Here is a 25636-nt window from a genome sequence, read left to right as displayed (position 1 = left end):
AGTCCCCAGCACCCATATGGTGCCTCACAGCGATCTGTAACTCCAGTGCCAGGAGGGATCTGTCACTCTCTCTTCTGGCTTCTGCAGGTACCAGGCATGCACATAGAGCATGTTACAATTACATGCATGCATGCATATGTACATACACATGTACAGGGAAAATGGTCATACAGCTCAAATAATAATAACTTTTAAAGCTGCTGGTATACTGGACAGTGCAGACTATGATTTTTTTTTTTTTTTTAAATCTCCTTTAGGGTCTGTGAGTTCAGCAGCCATGAGTTCTGACGCGGAGATGGCCGTTTTCGGGGAGGCTGCTCCTTACCTCCGAAAGTCTGAAAAGGAGCGAATCGAGGCCCAGAATAGGCCCTTTGATGCCAAAACATCTGTCTTTGTGGCGGAGCCCAAGGAATCCTTCGTCAAAGGAACGATTCAGAGCAAAGATGCAGGGAAAGTGACCGTGAAAACCGAAGCGGGAGCGGTAAGTAGAGAGCCCGCCGTGTTGCGCGTGTGGCATTGTGCTCCATTTGGAAAGTTTGGTCACTCACTTGACACTGATTGTTCCATTTCCTATTTACCAGACCCTGACGGTGAAGGAAGACCAAGTCTTCCCCATGAATCCTCCCAAGTACGACAAGATCGAGGACATGGCCATGATGACCCACCTGCACGAGCCTGCCGTGCTGTACAACCTCAAAGAGCGTTATGCAGCCTGGATGATCTACGTGAGTGTCCCTCCACGGGGGTTGAAGGGAGAGTTTACTGCCACCACCACCATGTGCCCTAAAAGCCTAACACTCACACTGATGTACGATTGTGTCATAAGTATCTACTAGTCACTTGAAGTCACCAGTAGAATCACTGGTTATTATATTGAGAACGTAAGGCACATCCTGAAAGTGACACTTGATATTCTCTCCCACGAGAAGACCACAGCCTTGGCTGTCTGACTTGACCACAGACCTGTTGATCAAACACGCTCAGGCCTTCCCTTCCCTCTCCATTGCCATTGCCTAATCATCTCAAACCAAGGAAAAGATAAACACATTGGAATATTTCAAAATGGAATTCTTAGGGATCAATTTTCATTCAGTTTTACTTTCTCCCCACGTAACAGTAATTTGTTTCTGGTCCTTTCATCCTTGAGCTCCTTCCAGTGTCCCCAGGCAGCCTTGAGCCCTCTGTTCCTATCCCTGCTTTCACATTGACTGTGTTTTTCCTGGTCATTCATTAACTTCTCCATCTCCTGCATTGCCTATGAATGTCTCAACACTGTCTCACTTATGTTTTAGTTTAACTGCCTTGCAGGGTCCTGGCACCACACACACACACACACACACACACACACACACACACACACCCAATAAACATTTTGAATGGCATATATTACATATTCATATTTTTACACAGTTTAGCTGGCACGGGTATTCAGCTGGATGGCATCCACACAGGTCAGATGCTTATACTCCTGGTTGGTGCCAGTCCTTAACCAGCTGACAGATATCTATTAAATCCCTGCATTGTAATTATGATGCATTTATTTGCTCTCTGTCACTCTGTAACTCAAAATATTTTACAGTGCTTCCCCATGGTGCTACATCTCCATACTGTCCCCTTTATTTTTGAAGGGCTTTTATCATGCTGTCTTAAAGTGTTCCAGAGTCCCCAGTCACCCCTTATTGCTGAATACATTTATGTTCAAATTTATAGTCTTATACATTCAAATTGTCTCAATTCTGCAGAGGAAATACATTCCCATCTCTTTCAAACAACAAAAATGTCTCATTTTTTTAAAGTCCACACTTTAAATCAAATGGATAGATGTGACTTTGGTGTTCCTGCTGTGTGAAAACCCCAAGTCCCAGGGGAAGCAGTAGAAACTCTGAATTGGTCACTCCCTCAAAGATGTTGCTATCTGCCAGTTTTTGGTTTCTGTGCTGATTCCAGAAAAAAAAAAATATACTCATGGAAAGTAATTCCTTTTCTTAAAACTCCACTAAGTGAGTAGAACAGACAAGCAGGGCTCTTGGGTAGTCATTTCCTCTTTACTTACACAGACCTACTCGGGCCTCTTCTGCGTCACCGTCAACCCCTACAAGTGGCTGCCGGTGTACAACCCCGAGGTGGTGGCGGCCTACCGAGGCAAAAAGCGACAGGAGGCCCCACCCCACATCTTCTCCATCTCTGACAACGCCTACCAGTTCATGTTGACAGGTGAGTAACTTGGCTATTTTGTATGTGCCTAATCTTTTCCCGCAGACCCCTAAAGAGAGTCTCAAATCAATTATATCAAACCACTTGGGATGATCCCTTCTCACAGAGGTTTGTGTGACATAGCATAGAATGGCTTCTGAGCTCTTTGATGTGTAAAGGTCAATAGAGGCTACTTGCGGCGAGACTTAGGAACACAAAAATAGAAGCATCCCTGTGCAGATGCACACACATGCACACAAAAGACACAGCCCTGCATACAGACTGGCTCTCTATTACCAGAAGGCAAGAAGCAGGAAAACAAACTTTGCTTCTGTGGTTTTTCCTTGGTATCATGAATTGTGACCAACAGTACAAAGGGTACTGCCTTTGCCAGAACCAACCAGTCAGATTTTAAGAAGTATCTGGCGTTACAACCTTCCATTGTGACTACCTCTCTGGTGATTGGCTCAGCTAGGTAGACCTCAAGTACTTGTGGCCCCTGCTACTCCTCACACATCAAAACATTGCCAATGTCGGAGCCTCATCAATCCTTTGGTCCACCATGAATGAGTCTCTAACTTAATGTGTCACAAAAAGGGGATGCGAAGGCCAGGTCTAGTTTAGATATGGATTTAGTGGTAGAATATTAGGAAGAATGCTTTGTGCCTCAGTAAAACACAGCCTTGTCGCCACCCGCTTTGACCAAGGTTTCTCAGGCTTTTTCTTCATTGGAGGATTTTTTCCCCTTTGAATGGGAAGTTGTAAGAGTGGTGGTTGTTGGTGTAAATGGGTGCACGTATGCTAAGTAGGGGAGTAGAAGAGAGAGAAACTGGAAGATGTTAGGCCAGTGTGCACCAGGCCCTAAGGCAGCTCAGCTGAGGAATAGAAATTTCACGCCCTTAGACTGTTCTAGCCATTTACAATTGGGTTCAAAACAACACTAAGTGCCTGCATTTTCTCTTGTAGACCGGGAGAATCAGTCAATCCTGATCACGTAAGTAGGTTTCCATGCTTCTTTTCATGGCTGTGGAAGTTGCTAGAAGCGGCGACTCCTCTGATTGTTTTGATTTGACAGTGGAGAATCCGGGGCTGGGAAGACTGTGAACACGAAGCGTGTCATCCAGTACTTTGCAACAATTGCAGTCACTGGGGACAAGAAGAAGGAGGAGGCTCCCACTGGCAAAATGCAGGTGGGTCTGACTGTCCCAGAGTCCAGGCTCTTTTGGGGGCACTCTCAGGCTAGAAGTTCCTGAGCCTGGTATGTAAGCACTGATCTTTCCCTTGTAGGGGACCCTGGAAGATCAAATCATCAGCGCCAACCCCCTGCTGGAGGCCTTTGGCAACGCCAAGACCGTGAGGAACGACAACTCCTCTCGCTTTGTGAGTCTCTTGTCCACTATTGATACTGTAAAATATTTTATTTTTAATTTTGACAATAACTGCATATAATTATGGGAAACAATGGGATGTTTTAATATATTTTATACATCATGGGCTAATTAATCCAAGCTAATTAACACAGCATTGCCTCCTATATTATATTCATAAATTCTAAACTCAAAGATAAAAATCCTTCTACTTGTAAAATAGAAGATAGGCATTTTATTCCTGTTGCAAGTAGTCTCCAGAATGGTTTAAAATTAAAACAGTACTGTCCCAAGTGTTTTGAACATTTTCAACCATTTGATGTTATTGTAAACAAAGTAGACATATTAGTTTTCTTTTCAAGGGTAAATTCATCAGAATCCACTTTGGCACCACGGGGAAACTGGCGTCTGCTGACATCGAAACTTGTGAGTGCTTGTCTGTAGTGCCATTCTGTCTTGAGGTCTGCTAACATTGCTGACAGCCAAACCCGCACACCAGGTCAGCTTTTACAGTTTCCTGTTGGCGATCTGCTTTCTTCCAGATCTGCTAGAGAAGTCCCGGGTCACTTTCCAGCTCAAGGCGGAAAGGAGCTACCATATTTTCTATCAGATCACATCCAACAAGAAGCCAGAGCTGATTGGTAAGGAATGTCCATTCCTTTCTGAAGTCATCACACCACGCTTGGCAGTGCTCAACCTCATACTCTGTGTTTGAATTTTACTGAGTTTTTAAAAAATTTTCATTAAAAAATAGCTTTATATAAGGTTGATTATATAACTCAGATCTGAGCTCAAGTTCAGTCTCCAGTATCAAAAAATGGAGGAAGCTCTGTAAGTTTGTTAAAATTTGTATTTGCTTATCATAAAAATTCTTTTTTTTAAATTTATTTATTTATTAAAGATTTCTGTCTCTTCCCCGCCACCACTTCCCATTTCCCTCCCCCTCCCCCAATTAAGTCCCCCCCGCCCTCAGCCCGAAAAGCAATCAGGGTTCTCTGTCCTGTGGGAAGTCCAAGGAACCCCCACCTCCATCCAGGTCTAGTAAGTTGAGCGTCCAAACTGCCTAGGCTCCCACAAAGCCAGTGCATGCAGTAGGATCAGAAACCCACTGCCATTGTTCTTGAGTTCTTAGTAGTCCTCATTGTCCGCTATGTTCAGAGAGTCCGATTTTATCCCAGGCTTTTCCAGACCCAGGCCAGCTGGCCTTGGTGAGTTCCCAGTACAACATCCCCATTGTCTCAGTGTGTGGGTGCACCCCTCACGGTCCTGAGTTCCTTGCTCGCGCTCTCTCTCCTTCTGCTCCTGGTTTGGACCTTGAGGTTTATATCATAAAAATTCTTAAGGAAGCAAAGGAAAAGCGAAAAACTATCTCTAATTTCTGTGAAATAACCATATGAACACCTAGATAAACATCATCCTATTCACTTTCTATACTTATATCATTATGTATGGATAAATGCATAAAATTTACACAGTTGAAGTTATGGTAACACTTTTGTGAGATATATATGTATACACACACACACATACACACTGAGTGTGTCATGGTTTTATTCATATTACTATTGTGCCACAGTATTGTGGATGGTTGCACAGTGCTACACACTAGAGATAGGCAAAACTTACTTAATAATTTGCTTTCTCTTTTAAGGCTTTAGTTAGCTTCCATTTCTGATTTTTAAATACTCACCATGAGAAAGACTATACTAGTTTGAGGTAATCTTTAGTCTTTGAAAATTTCACACATGCATACCATTTGTTATATTGTAGCAATGTTTAAAAACTAGCCATTGACAGGGACTACCATGACATCATCTTCAAGGTACTTAGTGCACGTCCATCATCCTTCACCCTCTTATTATGAATCTGAAAATCTTCTGCTTTGATGAAGACAGTGGCTGTGCTCATCTTTGCTCTTTTCCATGTACATAGAAATGCTGCTGATTACCACGAACCCATACGATTACCCATTTGTCAGCCAAGGGGAGATCAGTGTGGCCAGCATTGATGACCAGGAAGAACTGATGGCCACAGATGTAAGTAGAACCCAAAACAATGCTTGGGATGACTGTGCAGGGTCAGCGATGTGGTTCACTCTGATAACTATTCAGAGTCTCTAGAAGAAACAGCAAAGAAAGAGTTGAGGGTGCTAAACAAACCCTGGACCCCCCGGACCCCTGGAGTTAGATTCTATCCCTCACCAGGTTCTTACGATTCATCATCCCAGAGTCCTTGCCAAAGTCCTTGCTGACTTTGAGGTGCGACTTCTCAAAATAATAAGAGTCTGAGGTTGACCATGTTTTCCCCTGAGCTTCTTTTTGACTCATGTGGTAACACACACCTATAACCTCATTGCTGCAGGGAGCATCCTGTCCACGCCCTTCCCTCCGGAAGTTCTGGTGTGGTTTCCTCAGTGTAACCAGTTTGTTGTGAGCAATGGGAACGCGAGCTCTAAATAGCAAATCATAACCTAACAGTTATCATCTTGATTTCATTGGCAGAGTGCTATTGACATTTTGGGCTTTACAAATGAAGAAAAGGTCTCCATCTACAAGCTCACGGGAGCCGTGATGCATTATGGGAACATGAAGTTCAAGCAGAAGCAGCGTGAGGAGCAAGCTGAGCCAGACGGCACTGAAGGTACGGCTGCATCTTCCACCTGACGTCACGCTTCTTCTGAAACTCACACCCTGAACGCATTACCCTGAGTTTTCCTAGGAAGGCACACTCGCATTTTAGATCTGAGCTTCACAGATCACTTAAATAATTCACTTTGTAAAGCAGAAACACGATTCGGGGCAGTTAAGGTCTTGAACTCAGTGAGATTTTTAAAAAGACTATCAAAAATATACTGAGAACACTGTACAACATGCATGAAAATTATTATTATTATTATTATTTTAAGAAAACGGACTTCTTTGGGCTCTAATACCATTGTATCCACCCTTGCTTTTAGTTGCTGACAAGGCTGCCTATCTTCAGGGTCTGAACTCTGCTGACCTGCTCAAAGCCCTGTGCTACCCCAGGGTCAAGGTCGGCAATGAGTACGTCACCAAGGGCCAGACTGTAGAGCAGGTAAATACCTAATTACAAACCACCACAAGGGATGAGAGCATTGTACATTCCTCCTGTAATTTCAAGAGTTCTATCTTCATCTTTCAAGGTGACCAATGCTGTGGGAGCCCTGGCTAAGGCCATGTACGAGAAGATGTTCCTGTGGATGGTCACCCGCATCAACCAGCAGCTGGACACCAAGCAGCCCAGGCAGTACTTCATCGGGGTCTTGGACATCGCTGGCTTTGAGATCTTTGATGTGAGTTGCTTGATTGATGGAGCATCTTTATAGCAATGAATATATTACTAAGATTTTCTGAGTATCAGGACCCTTTCTTGCCTCTGTGATATGACGACTTAAAGGAGATTTGCTTGTCGCCTACTAAACATTTCCTGTAGCAAACGACAAACAACACATGTAATGAGGACCCTGCAGGATGGATGGAGTTTGAATGTGGAAGGGGAGCGGCTCTAAAACTCCCAAGATGTGAAGAAAGCAGACATTAAATAGCACAGTGAAACTTAGTAACCCATAATATGCTCTGAGTATACAGTGCAGAAATAACTGAGAGATACTTAGGGAGATAATGAAGGCTGAGAAAGGCTTGATAATTTAGACTCATCATTAATTAAATGCAATTAAAATTTAATGCTTGTTAATGTAATATCACGAAATAAAAATTTCTATTTGATCATGAAATACATTTCCTTGCTCATAGCTTTTTAAAAGTTTATCTCTTTTCTAATTATTATAATAAAACTTAGCTTTAAGAGAAAGTATTAGAAAAACAAGGAAAAGGGGTCTAATCTAAGTAGATCTAGTTCATTTGCTATTTGGTGGGGTTCTTTTTTTTTTTTTTTTTGGTTTTTCGAGACAGGGTTTCTCTGTGGTTTTGGAGCCTGTCCTGGCACTAGCTCTTGTAGACCAGGCTGGTCTCGAACTCACAGAGATCCGCCTGCCTCTGCCTCCCGAGTGCTGGGATTAAAGGCGTGCGCCACCACCGCCCGGCTTTGGTGGGGTTCTTAAAGATGAAAAGGTGTGCTGTTATATTATATGTGGTCTCTTGTGTCTTGTTTATTGTTTTCGTTTCACACTAAATAACAATTGCTAATCACCTGAAATTCTGACCATAGTGGTGTTCCTGCAATATAGGCTCTGGACCAGCTTTTTTTGGGGGTGTGTGTGTGAGAGTTTGCTCTTAGATGAGGCCTCTGGAAGACATAGGGGGTAACTGGAATAAACCTAGGGAGATTAAGTAGAAACTCAGGAAAACTATGCAAATTTAAGAAATTCAAAATAAAAAAATTAATGCCAACTTAAGACTTTCTATAAAGCAGCAATGAACAGTAACTTCCACGTGCCTCAAACCTTCCATGCTTATTTTGCATTGCAAAAGAGAGACTCTCCTGACCAATGATGTGGATACTACCTTCTAAAAATTATTGTAAATAAAATGCCTACTTAATTTCAGAGACAAATACGCTTATCTATTTATTTAGTTCAACAGCCTGGAGCAGCTGTGCATCAACTTCACCAATGAGAAGCTGCAGCAGTTCTTCAACCATCACATGTTCGTGCTGGAGCAGGAGGAGTACAAGAAGGAAGGCATCGAGTGGACATTCATCGACTTCGGGATGGACCTGGCCGCCTGCATCGAGCTCATCGAGAAGGTATCCCCCCTTCGTCTGCTCTGAGCCCCCTTCCCATGTATCCTGCTGCTCGTGTATACATACTCAGATGCCTTTGTGTCTCCTTCAATCCAGCCGATGGGCATCTTCTCCATCCTGGAAGAGGAGTGCATGTTCCCCAAAGCAACAGACACCTCCTTCAAGAACAAGCTGTATGAACAGCATCTTGGAAAGTCTGCCAACTTCCAGAAGCCTAAGGTGGTCAAAGGCAAGGCTGAAGCCCACTTCTCCCTGATTCACTATGCGGGCACCGTGGACTACAACATCACCGGCTGGCTGGACAAGAACAAGGACCCCCTGAATGAGACTGTGGTTGGGCTGTACCAGAAGTCTTCAGTGAAAACTCTGGCCTACCTCTTCTCTGGAACTCAAACTGCTGAAGCAGGTGAGGCCTCCAAGTCTTCACTTTCTCTTAATATTACAACCAAGCTATTAGTTTGAGGCTGGTGAGAGAGCCCCAGCAGAAGGTGGTGTGCCAAACCCCTCATTCCTTGAGTGGTAGGCTATATGGAGCTTAAATATTTGGTATCACCTCCCTACTGACAGAGACCTTATCACAATGGCAAGAAAAGAACTATCAGGCTCTCAACCAAGGAGAAGCTTCGGTTTCTGTAATTCTTTCCTCTTTCTCCCACTGTACTAAATGTGAAGCATCTGGGGACATTAAAGAAAACATAGTGACCAAATCCTGCCTTTCAGTGCTATCTTCTACTGAAGATTTTTAAGTCACTGTGTGCCAAGTATCAATATCAGAAAGTTCACCTCTTCATGGGTAGGTGACTGCTGTTCACATCATCTCCAAATAGATAGCGAATTATAGAAAGTGGGTGTGAACTTAGTTGATAAAACAAGATTTTAAGGGGGTCCATATGGTGGGAGGATGTTCCTGGGGTGAGAGGGTTCCACTTGGGCATGGAAAACACAAAAATGGGCAGGATGGAGCCCCCTGACTCAAGAGTGTATTTGAATGACGCTTTCCTTTTCCTTCCTTAGAGGCCAGCAGCGGTGGGGCCGCCAAGAAAGGTGCTAAGAAGAAGGGATCTTCTTTCCAGACCGTGTCTGCTCTGTTCAGAGTAAGAGCAAACTCTAGCACCTCCAATTACCTTAGAAGTTTGGCTTTAGAAGTACGAGATCACATTTTTTCAGGAGACTCTAGAAAAGCGCTGACATTTATGGCTTCCGTTAATATGAAATGGGAGAGATCAGTCAGACATTATCTTATCTCACCTTTCTGAGCCATCACAGAATGAGGGGGACCTCTTAGGAACTCTAGTGGAACTTAATGATCCACCATTCATAATCTAATTGGGTGACAAATACCAAAGCCAAGTACAGAAAGAGTAAGAATATATCGGTAAGACTAAGGAAACCGTCCATTGTGGTGGTGTACTCCTGTAATCCTGGACTTGGCAGGCAGAACCAGGAGGACTGAAAATTTGAAAACAGTCTAGGGTACACTGTGCAAATATAATAACAACAGCAAGGCCAAAACTAAACCAAACTAAACCAACATCAAAACAAGTAAGATTAATGCAACCTAGCAACCAACTTAACTAATGCATTGTTGCTACTGATCTAATCAGTGGTCAATACCAAGTTTTAAAGTTATTACCTTATCCATGGAGCTCTACAAAATGTCCAAGGTCCAAATATGGTGCAGGATTGTATTTCCTTAATGAAGAATCATCGAGTTTAGTAAAAGACAGAGACACCATTTAATAGGTAGATAGATGTTTGAGTGGCCGAAGGTCAGGGAGGAAAGCAGGACAATGCTGGTCTAAAATGAAAAGAAGCACACTCCAAGCATTTTGACACACATCTCTCCTGCCAACAAGAATGCATCAGGGTGGACTGAGGACCAACATCTCAGCAAAAGCAATAGGGTTTTCTTTGGGTGAAAGCTGGTCCTCCTGTGCCAATGGCAGGGAGTTTAGATGGTGAAGTATTTGTCTTGTAGGTGTTGAGGTCTGAGTTCAGATTCCCAAAAGACACATTAAAAAAAAGCAGTATGGTGGTGTGCACCTATAATACTACCAATATGAGAGGCAGAAGCAGATGGATCCTTAGAAGATGCCAGGCCAGCACACTGTGGCCAATGTGGCAAAGTTCTAGCCCAATGAGAGACCCTGTCTCAGCCACTAGGTAGAAGACACCTATGGGCTGACACACAGTGTCAGTCTAAAGCTCCACAAGAGTGGTATACATGCATGCATACACATATACACATAATCAATAACAGAAAGAAAGAACACCAGTGATGCAGTCAGTCAGCCCAAGCCACAGGTTGATTTTATAGACATCACCGACTGCTCATCCCTCTGCTGATACTCTGACAATAGTTTTCTGATCTTACAGGAGAATCTGAACAAGCTGATGACCAACCTTAGGAGCACTCACCCCCACTTCGTGAGGTGCATCATCCCCAATGAAACCAAGACTCCCGGTAAGAAACTCCCAAGTGAAAGGGCAAAGCATGGCTGCCACATCTTTGTTATGTTCTGCTGTGAAATAAACATGCATTTCCAGGGGCCATGGAGCACGAACTGGTCCTGCACCAGCTGAGGTGTAACGGTGTGCTGGAAGGCATCCGCATCTGCCGGAAGGGCTTCCCCAGCAGGATCCTCTATGCAGACTTCAAGCAGAGGTCAGGTTCTCCAAATTATGATATGTCTTTGATGCTTAGTATAAACAAGTTTGACATAAGCAGAGCAATTTAGTGAAAAGTATACCTCTAATGTTTTTAATTTGCCACAAAAGAACTAAAGATTCTGAGTCTTACAAAACTTTGAAACAATACTATTTGCTATGTGGTAGTGGTGGATGCCTTTAATCCCAGCACTTGGGAGGCAGAGGCAGGTGGATCTCTGTGAGTTAGTGAGTTAGAGGCCAGCCTGGTCTACAGAGCAAGTTCCAGGACAGGCTCCAAAGTTATACAAAGAAACCCTGTCTCAAAAAACAAGAACAAAAAGAAAAAAAAAAGAAAGAAAGAAAAGAAAAAAGAAGAAAAAGATACTCTTTGAACAGGCAGTAGTGGTTCATGCCTTTAATCCTACCACTTGGAGGCAGAGGCAGGAAAATCTCTGAGTTTGAGGCCATCTTGATCTAGAGAGTTAGCTCCAGGACAGCCAGAGCGACACAGAGAAACTCTACCTCTAAAAAATATTTAAAAAAGAAGAAAAGAATACTATATGTTAAGCTCTGTGCAAAATTTTCACTAGATATTTTAAGGCTCATAGATACACATTCCAGATTCAGGACTTAGGAGAGCTGCCCTTTCACTGCTCTGACCCACTTAACCTTCACCACCGTTCAATCCAGATAAGAACTACTGTTACTCGCATTTTCTGACCAAATGAGTAGGGTTCAAAGAGATCAAATTAAGTCTTTTAAAGTCAAAACTAATAAGTCACTGGGTTGGGATGTCACACGTAGAGCTAGCTTCAAATAGGTTACCTTCTTGATTTGTTTGATTTCAGTTCTCTCTCACAGATGAACTTCCCAGGATTCCCTAGAATAATAGGGGGCATGTCATGGTGACAGCTCTTAGTTAAATCTCTTTTCTCCTCCCTGATATGCTGATCTTGAGAATCAAGAAAACGTTCTGGGTGGCACCTGCGGGGCACTGGTCTCTGAGTCTAGAGTTGGTTGATAAAGAATAGCAGTGCTCAAGATGAAGGGCATCCGAGGTTTGTTATTAGACTTATAGGATCGTTTCTCAAACCCAAGACCCCATCTACTATATTCCTTATTATTTTTATTATTAAAATATAATTACATCACGTCCCCTTTCCCTTTCCTTCCTCCAACTCCTCCCATGTTTCCCCTCCCCCTTTTCTTCTCAAATTCATAGATTTTTTTATTTAATTAATAATGTTACTATATTCATTAATTAAAAAAACAGATTTCTTGGACTTATGATCTTTCATTGAAACACATTTGCCAAACAAAAATAATACATTATATTGCATAGGCTATATACTCTTAAATGTGAACAGAATGATATAGTCCTTGAGGACAGAGTCTGATTTTTTTTTTAAAGGTAGGAACTGGATGGGTATGATGGTACACACCTTTAATCCCAGCACCCAGGAGGCAGAAGTGGGTATATTTCTGTGACTTTGAAGCCAGTCTAGTCTACATAGTGAGTTCCAGGACAGCCATGGCTATATGTAGAGAGACTGGCTAAAATGAGAGAGAGATAGACAGAGACAGAGACAGAGACAGAGAGAGTGGAACACTGGAACTATAAAGGAAGGCACAATGGATTAAAAATATATAACCAAGGGGGGGGGGGACTTGATCGGGGGAGGGGGAGGGAAATGGGAAGCGGTTGTGGGGACGAGGCAGAAATCCTTAATAAATAAATAAATTAAAAAAAAAAGAAAGTAAGCTCACGAATGTTAATATGAGGTTTAATAAATCTATAACTATTCTGCAACATCAAAAAAAAAAATATATATATATATATATAACCAATAGGTTGAAAAAACATGCAGGTAATGTCTGTCGGTAAACAACACAATTAGAAAAAGCTTTTGAATTTTAAATAAATCATTTAGAATTTGGTTACTGTTTGTAAAACAGATCTTTACAAACTACACTTATTTTAACAGATACAAGGTGTTAAACGCAAGCGCCATCCCCGAGGGACAATTCATCGATAGCAAGAAGGCTTCTGAGAAGCTCCTTGGCTCCATCGACATTGACCACACTCAGTATAAGTTTGGTCACACCAAGGTAACCCTCCCTAAATCCAGCCTCATGTCTTCCTGTCCCTTTGAACTCGGTGTGAAGTTTCTGATCTGCAGCATTGCCTGCACACAGGTCTTCTTCAAAGCTGGTCTTCTGGGGCTCCTAGAGGAGATGAGAGATGACAAGTTGGCTCAGCTGATTACCCGCACCCAGGCCATGTGCAGAGGGTTCTTGGCAAGAGTGGAGTACCAGAAGATGGTGGAGAGAAGGTATAAAAATGTGTGGCTTATTCACCTCTTGTGTCTTCAAAAATACACTCAAGGTAGCTGACAGGTAGGACTTAGCTGTGGTAAGAAGACCAAAGTAAGAAGGAATAAATGAAACGTCTGTGAGAAAAGGGCAGAGAACTTAAGGTCTGTCAGCACTGAACATCTCCTGAGTGTCTGGGTGAGGACTTGAGGAGTATCAAGCATAGATATTTCTTGATCAAACAGGAGAAAATATACCAATGAGTAGGTAGAGATAAATTTTTGCCCTTCTTCTGCTAGCTATGACATGGTTTATTAAACATCATTAAATAGGGAGCCTTGAAATGTATAGTAGTATCAAAAATGGTTTTATATAATATCTGAAACTACTTCTTCAGTTGAATCATTTCTATTATTGAAATATAATTTAAAATAGGGTATTTGTGAAGGACTTTTCACAGGAAGTTACTACAGTGTCACTAAAGGAGTTGACTTCCTGCTTGTCTAACTGATGGAGGGAAAGAACTAAAAGATGACAGAATCTGATGTCTCAGGACCAGTGATGAAAAACATTTCATGTGGTCAATGTATACACATAAACAAGTTACACGAGACAACCTTTATCACTTGCAGTTAGGCTTAATTTTTCTGACCACACCGCGATGTGGTACTTGGGGAGCTAACTACCTATTTATGAAGGTTAATAATTTCTAAGTGGTCTAGATTAAGGCAAATGTATCTTCATAGCATAGAATGCAAAATTCACACAAATTAAAATGTAAAACTAGAGACTGTCAAAGAAATCTGATTTTTAAAGTCACCTCTGTCAAGGACTATGGTATTTTGCCATTTTCACTGCCCTCTGCTATCTGAATGAGAGTATTTGAAGTACTGATGAATAGCAATGCCTCCCAAAGGGACCTTGATTTGCGACATTGGTATCTGTTGTGTCTTATTAAAAATGTGAAATTTCATGTCCATGTTAAATACTATAAGTCTGGATTCTGGAAGTGGAATTCAAGAGTCAGGTTTTTTTTTTTTTGATAATCTCTTTGAGTGATTCTTAACCATGTCCAAGTTTGAGATGCAATGATGTAGAGAAATGGATGGTTACAAGTTCTTGCCCATCACCTTGAAATATAATTTTTCTCATCTTCAAGGTTGAATGCAAGTGAGGAGTGGGGTAGGATGGAGGGAGAAAGAACCTCCAACTCACTCCCGAGATTTACTCTTGCTTTATAGTCTACAGAGTATCTAATTAGTAAACACTGCATTTCAGGGAGTCCATCTTCTGCATCCAGTACAACATCCGCGCCTTCATGAATGTTAAGCACTGGCCCTGGATGAAGCTCTTCTTCAAGATCAAACCCCTGCTGAAGAGCGCAGAGACTGAGAAGGAAATGGCCAACATGAAGGAGGAGTTCCAGAAAACCAAAGACGAGCTCTCCAAGTCGGAGGCAAAGAGGAAGGAACTGGAAGAAAAGATGGTGTCACTGTTGAAAGAAAAAAATGACCTGCAACTCCAAGTGCAGGCTGTAAGTTGGGGCACTATCCTGGGTATCCCTAACCAGGATGAAGTGCTGATGCTCTGACCACGATAAGGGAGATGGATAATTGGCAGGGAATCACTCATTGTAGAGAGATGGCTATCAGAGATGGCTAGAGACTCCAAATGGCCACATTTCTCTCGCTGCCCAATAAATACACCCAAGCCAGTGCCGTGAAAATGAGGTAGAACTGTCTGTCTTCTTCCAGCCTACATCAATCTACAGGAATTGTGGCTTCTTTTCAGTTTGAAGAGAGTTCTCAAAGATGATTAACACAAACCAAACCCAAAAAATAAAGGGAAGACAACATGGAGAGAGATTTTTTTCTTTAAAGCTTCCTTGAAGAACATCTTGTCATCCATTGGTCTCACATTAGCGTATAGACAGCTGAAGGGTGATAGTGTTCTACACCAGACTGTACTGAATTATCTCTTGCTACTGATCTCAAAAACTCATGCCTGTTATTTCTTCCATCTCCATGGGCCGAGGCCTATTGAGCCACACCCACAATTTTACCTTAGCATCTAATCTGTTGTGCCTTTCTCCCCACCTTTAATCCACCAAATTTATCAACTGCTCACTTCTGAATCAGCTATTATATGGTCTCTTTTGTCAAATTGTGGCAGTGTAATAACTCCCCCAGGCTTACAGAAGGCTCTTCTTTCTGCTTCCTTCAAGTCTACACCCAACTCCTTCCCATTCTCCCTAGGGAGTTACTCAGATCCTGTCCACACAACTGAGTTCATGGCATGGAGCACATCATAGTCTTTTAGGCACTCAAAGGATGATGGCAGAGGACCATTAACGCATATATATATATATATATATATATATATATATATTCCATGTTTCTCATTTTCTGCCCTTCCAATTCTCCTTAATTGAAAAAACCAAAACAAAACAGGTTGCAACAAATTTTATTTTAAGACTTTATGCCTTGATTCAGATTTGGGGCATCTTAAATAGAACCATTCTCCAGTACCACATAGAAAATATATCTGCACCTTCAGCGTCTTGCACTTTCCCTGCACAAATGTTTCCCTACCTGCCTTCTGCTTCTTCTACTATAAGCTGATTTCTACACATTCCACACCCACCCATCTCTCAAGGGCCAATCTGAAAACTAATTCCATGAAAGCAACATGGAGCCAATGTGTTAGATGTCTAATATTATGAATTATGTTTTTGATTAATGACAGTCTACAGAAATGGGTGTTCTCGTCTACTATAAAAGCATTCTGTCACAAGGAAAAGAAAACAACATAGTTTGTTTTCCCCACATATGCAAAAGCATTGCACACAGTAGGTGGTTTATGAGACAAAAGTCCTTGAAAACTTAAATAAATGAACATAAGAAATCCAATAGACCAACTCAAGGAAGTTAAAGTCTTATCATAGAAATATATTTGATTCTTTCTTTCTAATGTCGATTGTATTGCCAATTCCAGGAAGCTGAAGGCTTGGCTGATGCGGAGGAAAGATGCGACCAGCTGATCAAAACCAAAATCCAGCTGGAGGCCAAAATCAAAGAGGTGACCGAGAGAGCCGAGGACGAGGAGGAGATCAACGCCGAGCTGACGGCCAAGAAGAGGAAGCTGGAGGATGAGTGCTCAGAGCTGAAGAAAGACATCGACGACCTTGAGCTGACCCTGGCCAAGGTGGAGAAGGAGAAGCATGCCACAGAGAACAAGGTGTGAGACAGATTCCTGGAAAGTTATGACTCTTTTAAGTTATGAAGCAAAACATAGAACAAATATGTTCAAATATAACAAGTAATACAAAGCATGTTTGCTTCCTAAGGTGAAAAACCTCACGGAGGAGATGGCGGGTCTGGACGAAACCATTGCCAAGCTGACCAAGGAGAAGAAGGCCCTCCAAGAGGCCCACCAGCAGACCCTGGATGACCTGCAGGCAGAGGAGGACAAAGTCAACACCCTGACCAAAGCCAAAATCAAGCTTGAACAACAAGTGGATGATGTAAGTCGTGTATTAATAAGAATAATTTCCTTCTAAAGGAACTATACATTCCTTTTGACATGGCACTATATTCATTTAGCTTGAGGGGTCCTTGGAGCAAGAAAAGAAACTTCGCATGGACCTGGAAAGAGCCAAGAGGAAACTTGAGGGTGACTTGAAGCTGGCCCAGGAATCCATCATGGATATTGAAAACGAGAAACAGCAACTTGATGAGAGGCTCAAAAAGTAAGCATGAAACAACTGCTTAGCACTTTGCTTTCGATATTGGCGGTGAACAGAATTTCTATCTTGTGTTTCTTCTTTAAGGAAAGAGTTTGAGATGAGCAATCTGCAGAGCAAGATTGAAGACGAGCAGGCAGTTGGCATTCAACTGCAGAAGAAGATCAAGGAGCTGCAGGTAAGTCAATGGCTTCCATAAGTCTAACTCAACAGGAAAAAACATGACTGACTCAAGAAGCTAAGTCTGTTTTTCCTGCCACCCCCAGGCCCGCATCGAGGAGCTGGAGGAGGAAATCGAGGCAGAGAGGGCCTCCAGGGCCAAAGCAGAGAAGCAGCGCTCTGACCTCTCCCGGGAACTGGAGGAGATCAGCGAGAGGTTGGAAGAAGCTGGCGGAGCCACTTCTGCCCAGATCGAGATGAACAAGAAGAGAGAGGCTGAGTTCCAGAAGATGCGCAGGGACCTGGAGGAGGCCACCCTGCAGCATGAAGCCACAGCGGCCACCCTGAGGAAGAAGCACGCGGACAGCGTGGCTGAGCTTGGGGAGCAGATTGACAACCTGCAGCGGGTCAAGCAGAAGCTGGAGAAGGAGAAGAGCGAGATGAAGATGGAGATCGACGACCTCGCTAGTAATGTAGAGACAGTGTCTAAGGCCAAGGTACATGGTTGGAAAATTGATATTAATAATTCTAATCCATTTGGACACATAGTTTGCCCAGGGCACTTCATATATATTAAGTCATTCATTATTGCAGTAATACAGAAATGCGAGAAAAGGCAAGCACATCACACCATCCCACTGTTAGCAGGTGACTTGAGCACAGGTCATCTGTGTTCTTCAGGTTTCCAGCTGCATAGGACAGGTTGCTCATATTTTTTATTATATGACAATATTCTAGTATATATAAAAGTGGTGAAGTATTTTTAATATCCTCTTAAAGAACAGACCATATAATTCTTACAGAATCATAAAATCAGAATTCAATCTTCAAACTTTTCTATTGCTATTGCACATAGCTTTATAATTTTACTTTAAGGGAAAGACATTGTCTAGATTACATAATTTATAGGATAATTTGATTTATTTGTTCAAGTCAATGTTTTCCCCCTTGTAGAAGAATTAGATACAACAATGGTTATTCTCCCGGAGCCTCATCATTCTTTCTTTCACTCCCTCTTTCAGGGGAACCTAGAGAAGATGTGCCGCACCCTGGAGGACCAGGTGAGCGAGCTCAAATCAAAGGAGGAAGAGCAGCAGCGGCTGATCAACGACCTGACGAGCCAGAGGGGACGCTTGCAGACCGAATCTGGTAATTCTCCGTCTTTGACGGTGTCTGAGCATAGAGATGAGGTAGTTAAGAATAAACGACTTTATGATATGAGCAGCTGGGAACGTGGCTGATTCACTAGAAGGCTCAATCTCTGCCTGCATCCAAGGTCATGACTAGTTCAAGCTCTGATCCACAAAGGTCAGGAGGAATTAGCTACAGAGCAGTTGCTGGGATCAGGAGTCACTCCAGCGGAAAGCAGGGCTTCGGTCTCAGCCTGTGTTGTTTGTTGTTGCCATTCCTATTTTGCCTTTCAGGGGATCAAACCCAGGGCCTGACACAGGCTAAGCAAGTAGTCTGCCATGAAGTCATGTCCCCAGCCCTACTTATCCTTTTGTTTATGTCAGCATGAACACAGTCTCTGAATGGGGCAATGCACATACATGCCCATCTCTCAGTCACCTCTGGAAGTTCAGTGGGCAATGCCTCACCAGCCTGGAGTTCTGAGTTCAATCTCCAGATCCCACATAAAGATGGGAGGAGAGAACTGACTCCACAAAGTTTTCCCCTGACTTTCACATGTCTATTGTAGCACACACACACACACACACACGCACACATGTATGTGCATGCATGTGCAAGTCTCTATAAGTGGATTTTGGATACTTGTTTGGACCGTCGGTACCAAATTTTACGTAACACTGTGTAAGAAAGATGTCATGATGGAGCAGGAAAAGGAATTTAAACTGTATTTATTCATCTGGATCGCTACGAACGTCTCATTAGAGCACCTAGAGATTTTGCACAGAGCCTGAGAAGGTCAGCAGATAATTTAAGCATCCGAACTCTCAATCTGGTGTGCTGAGTGTTAAATTTACTTCTCAAATGGGCTCTGGAACGTGTTCCTCCCTTAGAGAACAGCAGTGCTGGTTCTTCTGTTTCCCAGGTGAATTTTCGCGGCAGCTTGATGAGAAGGAAGCACTGGTGTCTCAGTTATCAAGAGGGAAGCAAGCCTTTACCCAGCAGATTGAGGAGTTAAAGAGGCAGCTTGAGGAGGAAGTAAAGGTGATTATTGTTCTAAAGCTGGTGACTGAAAGCATTTTGTTTTAAGTATTGACCCTCAAAGGAGCCAGTTCCATCAGCTCTGAGGAGAGGGAATACTTAAATATCTAGTACAATGAAGGTGTGACCATCTCCATAGGCCAAGAACGCGCTGGCCCATGCCCTGCAGTCCTCCCGCCACGACTGTGACCTGCTGAGGGAACAGTATGAGGAGGAGCAGGAATCTAAGGCTGAGTTGCAGAGGGCGTTGTCCAAGGCCAACAGCGAGGTGGCCCAGTGGAGGACCAAATATGAGACGGACGCCATCCAGCGCACGGAGGAGCTGGAGGAGGCCAAGTACGTGCCTGTTTGAGAGAGAATGGTACAGGAAACTTTACACATCCATGCTGCAACATTGCAGACCAGCTTCTGTTTGCCGGACTGTCACAATAATCCCTGAATAGAATGAGCACATCCCTGCTCCACTGACTTAAAATCCAGTGGAGGTAACAAATAATTGCTAACCACAGAGCTTGCTGTTCTTTGTCGAGTGCCCCAGGTTCATTGCTGCTTCTTTACCAACTGGTTCCTCTGTAAACCACAGTCTTTGTAGGTCTCCCACTAGTTCACTCTGGGTTCTTAGCAAGACTGTCCCTAGATACCTAGTGTTCTTGCCGAAGGAGTATCATGTTTTATTTCTCTTCACGGCACTTATATCCTAAAGCTGTTACTAAGAAACTTCAGACTTGACTACTGTTGATTGCTCTCACTTGTTTGTGAGCTCACAAAGTGGGTGACATTTGTCCACTGCTGTATAGTCATGTCTGGTTCTTAAGAGATCCCCAGTGACTTTTTATCAAATTATTAATCTTTAATTAATATACTATGTTAGTATAATTAATATACAATATAGTTATACATTACACATTAATTGTATAAGATAATTTATAATTATTAATATTTCATTTTTGATATTCTTCAATATGGTGATAGTTCATATTTTTAAATATGGTTTCTTCTTCCTAAAATGTATGTAATCTTCAAGGAAGAAGCTGGCTCAGCGTTTGCAGGCGGCTGAGGAGCACGTGGAAGCCGTGAACGCCAAGTGTGCTTCCCTGGAGAAGACGAAGCAGCGGCTGCAGAACGAGGTGGAGGACCTCATGCTCGACGTGGAGAGGACCAACGCGGCCTGTGCCGCCCTGGACAAGAAGCAGAGGAACTTCGACAAGGTGATTCCCGAAGCATCCTCTCTCTGCTCTGCGTACCTTTCCCTCTCCATCGCAGCAGCTCACTGCTCTTTGGTTTTCCAGATCCTGGCAGAGTGGAAGCAGAAATATGAGGAAACACATGCCGAGCTGGAGGCGTCCCAGAAGGAGGCCCGCTCCCTCGGCACGGAGCTCTTCAAGATGAAGAACGCCTACGAGGAGTCTCTGGATCAGCTAGAAACCCTGAAGCGAGAGAATAAGAACTTACAGCGTGAGGCCCTTTCTCTCCCAACAGTACCCATGGCTCGGAGGGCTCGCTCCTCTATGTCATGCTTTGACCACATCCTTACATGTCTCTCTCCCATTAACAGAGGAGATTTCTGACCTCACGGAGCAGATCGCAGAAGGAGGGAAGCGTATCCATGAACTGGAGAAGATAAAGAAACAAGTAGAGCAAGAGAAATGCGAGCTTCAGGCTGCTCTAGAAGAAGCAGAGGTACAGGCTGCATGCTTGGTTAATCAACATTTTCAGGGAAAATTGAGTCCACTCACAGGGCGAGTAAATAGATGCGGGAAACCCAGTTATCTCTGTGTGGAAAAACTCCAGCGTGCTTCTTTGTTGTTTGCTGATGTTGCCTCTCACTGTCCTTAAGGCATCTCTGGAGCACGAAGAGGGAAAGATCCTGCGCATCCAGCTGGAGCTGAACCAAGTCAAGTCTGAGATCGACAGGAAGATTGCCGAGAAGGACGAGGAGATCGACCAGCTGAAGAGAAACCACATCAGAGTCGTGGAGTCCATGCAGAGCACGCTGGACGCGGAGATCAGGAGCAGGAATGACGCCATCAGGATCAAGAAGAAGATGGAGGGAGACCTCAATGAGATGGAAATCCAGCTGAACCACTCCAACCGCATGGCTGCCGAGGCCCTGAGAAACTATAGGAACACACAAGGCATCCTCAAGGTTGGTGGCACCAAGAGAAGTAGGTGCCAGACAAGGGGGTGACTTAGGTTGAGGATGCGGTGTCTCATTGATTGTTTATTGCACAGGACACCCAGCTGCACCTGGATGATGCTCTCCGGGGCCAGGAGGACCTGAAGGAGCAGCTGGCCATGGTTGAGCGCAGAGCCAACCTGCTGCAGGCTGAGATCGAGGAGCTGCGGGCCACGCTGGAGCAGACGGAGAGGAGCAGGAAGATTGCAGAGCAGGAGCTGCTGGATGCCAGTGAGCGTGTGCAGCTGCTGCACACTCAGGTGAGGTTTTGTACAAAGACTTCCCAGCGGTAGATGCTTAGGCTTAAGCATCTCGGAATGTAAAAGCCTGGACTTTTCATAAAGGCAACCAACCAGGTTTTAATTTCTGCCAGATTTCACTGTTACTGAGAAGTTTCCCACTGTTTTATATTAGCAATCGTTACTGATTCTCTCTCTAGAACATTTTAAGGGTGCCTACACTCTACTATATCAGCATCCCTATTCATGCTTACTAGCCACATTCCCATTTTTATTGGGAAGGAATGGCATGTCACAAGCATCTGTTGTAATGTTACTATGCGCATGGATGGTAAATGACAACTATAAAATCATAAAGCTGTTTCATCTGCCTCCAATGCACACAAAGGTGCTGACTATTCTGCAGCCTTTCTATCTTTTTCTATGGACAACTGTGGTCTAGAACAGAATTCTTTAATGTTGAATGGCATTTCTTTTACTTACAAATCTTTATCCTATATTTTTCAAGAAGTAACTACCACTAAGTGCTCTGATAACAGCAGAAAGTGTAACTCTTCTTTTTAACCAGAACACCAGCCTCATCAACACCAAGAAGAAGCTCGAGACAGACATTTCCCAAATGCAAGGAGAGATGGAGGACATCGTCCAGGAAGCCCGCAATGCAGAAGAGAAGGCCAAGAAAGCCATCACTGATGTGAGTAGAGTCACATTTATGCAGACTGAGCAGCGAGACTTCCTGGTGCCGATAGCTTATCTTGATATTCTTATCAGGCCGCCATGATGGCAGAGGAACTGAAGAAGGAGCAGGACACCAGCGCCCACCTGGAGCGGATGAAGAAGAACATGGAGCAGACAGTGAAGGACCTGCAGCTGCGTCTAGATGAGGCTGAGCAGCTGGCGCTGAAGGGTGGCAAGAAGCAGATCCAGAAACTAGAGGCCAGGGTGGGTCCCTGTGTTTGTCTTTTCCCGCGTGTTTCCAATGCCTCATTGGAACAAAATTCTTCAGAGCCTTCCCTTTTCTAGGTGCGTGAACTGGAGGGCGAGGTTGAGAGTGAGCAGAAGCGGAATGTGGAGGCAGTCAAAGGTCTGCGCAAACATGAGAGGCGAGTGAAGGAGCTCACTTACCAGGTAGGCAGTGGTCCTTAGCAACTACTGTCCCTCCAGATGTGTGAGATACTCACAGTGGTAGCACGTGCTTTGGGAGTAATGCCCTGTGGTCCTTACAATCTTGCAGACAGAAGAAGACAGAAAAAATATTCTCAGGCTTCAGGATTTGGTGGATAAACTCCAGGCAAAAGTGAAATCTTACAAGAGACAAGCGGAGGAGGCTGTGAGTATCTTTAGGGGAGAGAAGAGTGAAGTCCTTGGATTGAGAAAAGTTACCAAATAATTTGATTTGCTGCCTCATTTAGTATATACATCATTTTCTATATACAGACTCTGTATTTCAGGGCTGTGTACATCTTTGTACTTTTTGTGTAATAATAGCTTGATTTTAAGGGAAAATCCCAGCTTCCAAAGGAAACCTGCAAAAAATTTAAAAGCAGAAATAATATAGGTTGTTCTCTGAGGTCATGGTAGGACAAAACAATAGATAAGAAATATACCAGAACTCCCCAGACTCCTAACCACTAACGAGCAAACTGAAAAATAATTCTTGGAGGCTGGAGAGATGGCTCAGCAGTTAAGAAGCCTGGTTGCTCTTCCAGGGACCTGTGCTCCGTTCCCAGCACCCATAACCATCTGGAACTCTAGTTCCAGGAAACTTGACACCCTCTTCTGGCCTCTATAGGTCCCAGGCAAACAAGTCATTCACATATGTATATGCAGGAAAAATATCCTCACGCATAAAAAAATAAAAGTAAAAAATAACTCAGGATAAAATATACATTAGAAAAGCATGATTGCCAGATAATTATTTATTATAAATATAATTACAAGCAAGGCGCAACTTTTAAAAATATATATATATTGGAACACTAACATTACTTAGAGGGCTAATCCATTGCTTTCTGAGTTTTTAGCATTAATCAAGAATAAAAATAAACAAATAAATTCATATCCAATCTAGAAATTAATACTAATAACACAAATGGAAGCAAAAAGTTCTGATAAAATAAAGGTAGGAATTAACTGATTCGAGTGTGCTATTTCCTAATTTGACATTTTAATAGTACCTAATAGCTTTGGAGAATTAATAAAACAAATACATTTATAGCTAGCTTAATGAAGAAAATTAGAGGAAATGCAAATAGAACATCAGTAGTAAGAAGGGAAACACGCCTTGTCCATAGAGGAGTGTTTTTAGTATAGTGTCTTTAGTTTTAGTGAGTGGAGATCAGAAAGAAACTGGCCATTTTTTTCTGAAGAACACGTGTTACCCTGCTACTGTTGAAAAGGACCCAGGTCCGGATAGGTCTTTCAAAATTTCAAGGGACAGATAATCCTCAGCTATGTGAACTGTTCAAGAGCAATGATAAAAAGAGGCGAAGCTTTCCAATTCACATTACAAAGCTCGCATAACCCTCATACCAAAGCCCGTCCAAGGGAGGACGGGGGAAGACATGAAGGCAGCCTTACTCCTGACTGCCATCACAGCATGGCTGCGTTACCCAATACTAAAACCCACTCAGCACTAAAAGCCGTACTTAACTGAAGGAATTGTCTATCAGTGGATAAATAGGCTCAAGTCCTACAATGTAACCATGTCTTCATCGGGAATCTGGCCAGACAATTTGATATCAAAATCCGGAGGAAACAACCACTTTGTGCCAAAATGATCTAGAGTAAACGTCAATGGACATTTCAGTGTTTTAAATGACTGTTAAGTCATCCTTAATATGATAAGGAATAACTAATTTCAGTTAACAATTATCACCTAACAGCTAGCATTAATTAGCTGGCCTTTTCATGTTCTTGACTTCTCTGATCTCCCTTTCCCCCTTCCTTTATGGCATATGTCAATTCAGATATTTTGGTCGTCAGGGCTGGAAAGATGCTTCAGTCACTAAGAGCACTAGTTGCTCTCCCAGAGGATCTGAGTTTGGTTCCCAGCACCCATGTCAGGCAGTTAACAACAAACAACCCGTAACTCCAGCTCCAGGAGATCCAAGCCCTTTTCTGGTCATCAAGAGTGTCTACATACACACACAAAAACAGACAGACAGACAGACAATACACACGCAAATAAAATCCTTACAAAAAGATATTTTGGTTGCAAAATGGAAATGAGATGATTTTGGGACACCAATCTTGAATGATAAAATTACTTTCAATGGTAAGCAAGATCTCGATCTTGGAGAGGGTACGATGCCAACTCCTGTTTCTGCCAGTCTACAGGGCTTAGAAAGATTACAGCATGGGTTTATTATGATTCTGTTTCTATTCTCAGGAGGAGCAGTCCAACACAAATCTGTCCAAATTCCGCAAGATCCAGCATGAACTGGAGGAAGCCGAGGAGCGGGCTGACATCGCGGAGTCTCAGGTCAACAAGCTGCGGGTGAAGAGCCGCGAAGTTCACACGAAAATCATAAGTGAAGAGTGAGCGAGTCCCAATGCCATGGGATGACTGAAGAGAGGCACAAAATGTGGAGCCTTTGGTCATGTCCACATAGGATTCTGTCCCATCCTGTTGAAAGGAAATAAAGAACCCACGTTCTTTTACAAACAGCATCCTTAGGCTGGCCCCGTCTTTTGTCACCTTCCTAAAGCAGTGTCAGAGTTTGAAAACTCCCAGGCCGCTCAATAGTCACAGCCCACCTGCTACTAAGAAATACGCAGGCATTCACATGTGTCTTTGGTTTAGCGAGGCATTTTAAGTTGATAAAGGTGTCACTTATCAAGAAAGCCTGTCCCAGTGACTAGAACTCTAGAAGTCATTCCTATTTCTTCTTCGTTGTCCCTGGTA

The 25636-nt window shown here is 43.1% G+C and overlaps 1 protein-coding gene across 6 annotated transcripts; it reads left to right on the top strand.

Moving 5' to 3' along the window:
- The first annotated feature begins 277 nt into the window (after positions 1 to 277).
- LOC121456394 (myosin-2) lies at positions 278 to 25395 on the top strand. 6 transcript variants are annotated; one of them, XM_041664492.1, is made up of 38 exons: positions 278 to 481; positions 582 to 725; positions 2058 to 2214; positions 3160 to 3187; positions 3269 to 3383; positions 3481 to 3573; positions 3923 to 3986; positions 4103 to 4201; positions 5493 to 5596; positions 6062 to 6200; positions 6517 to 6635; positions 6724 to 6873; positions 8115 to 8285; positions 8379 to 8678; positions 9299 to 9376; positions 10659 to 10746; positions 10830 to 10947; positions 12917 to 13040; positions 13128 to 13264; positions 14523 to 14778; positions 16239 to 16481; positions 16591 to 16767; positions 16847 to 16992; positions 17074 to 17164; positions 17253 to 17642; positions 18168 to 18294; positions 19199 to 19317; positions 19454 to 19650; positions 20339 to 20522; positions 20604 to 20769; positions 20870 to 20994; positions 21152 to 21460; positions 21547 to 21750; positions 22298 to 22423; positions 22501 to 22671; positions 22753 to 22857; positions 22964 to 23059; positions 25121 to 25395. In XM_041664492.1, exons 1-38 carry the CDS (start codon positions 278 to 280, stop codon positions 25271 to 25273), a joined length of 5817 nt encoding a protein of 1938 aa, XP_041520426.1. In that variant the 3' UTR covers positions 25274 to 25395. The 6 variants fall into 6 exon arrangements, with proteins under 6 accessions (XP_041520426.1, XP_041520424.1, XP_041520421.1 ...); XM_041664490.1 differs by having other exon boundaries at positions 8379 to 8684; XM_041664487.1 differs by having other exon boundaries at positions 8379 to 8688; positions 9297 to 9376.
- The last annotated feature ends 241 nt before the right edge of the window (positions 25396 to 25636 follow it).

The sequence above is a fragment of the Microtus oregoni genome, unplaced genomic scaffold (assembly GCF_018167655.1).
Source record: "Microtus oregoni isolate MIOR12 unplaced genomic scaffold, Mior012 000015F_ref0000493, whole genome shotgun sequence".
Taxonomy (NCBI): domain Eukaryota; kingdom Metazoa; phylum Chordata; class Mammalia; order Rodentia; family Cricetidae; genus Microtus; species Microtus oregoni.
Note: the sequence above shows the minus strand (reverse complement) of the source record. Positions and strands in the feature narration are given on the sequence as shown.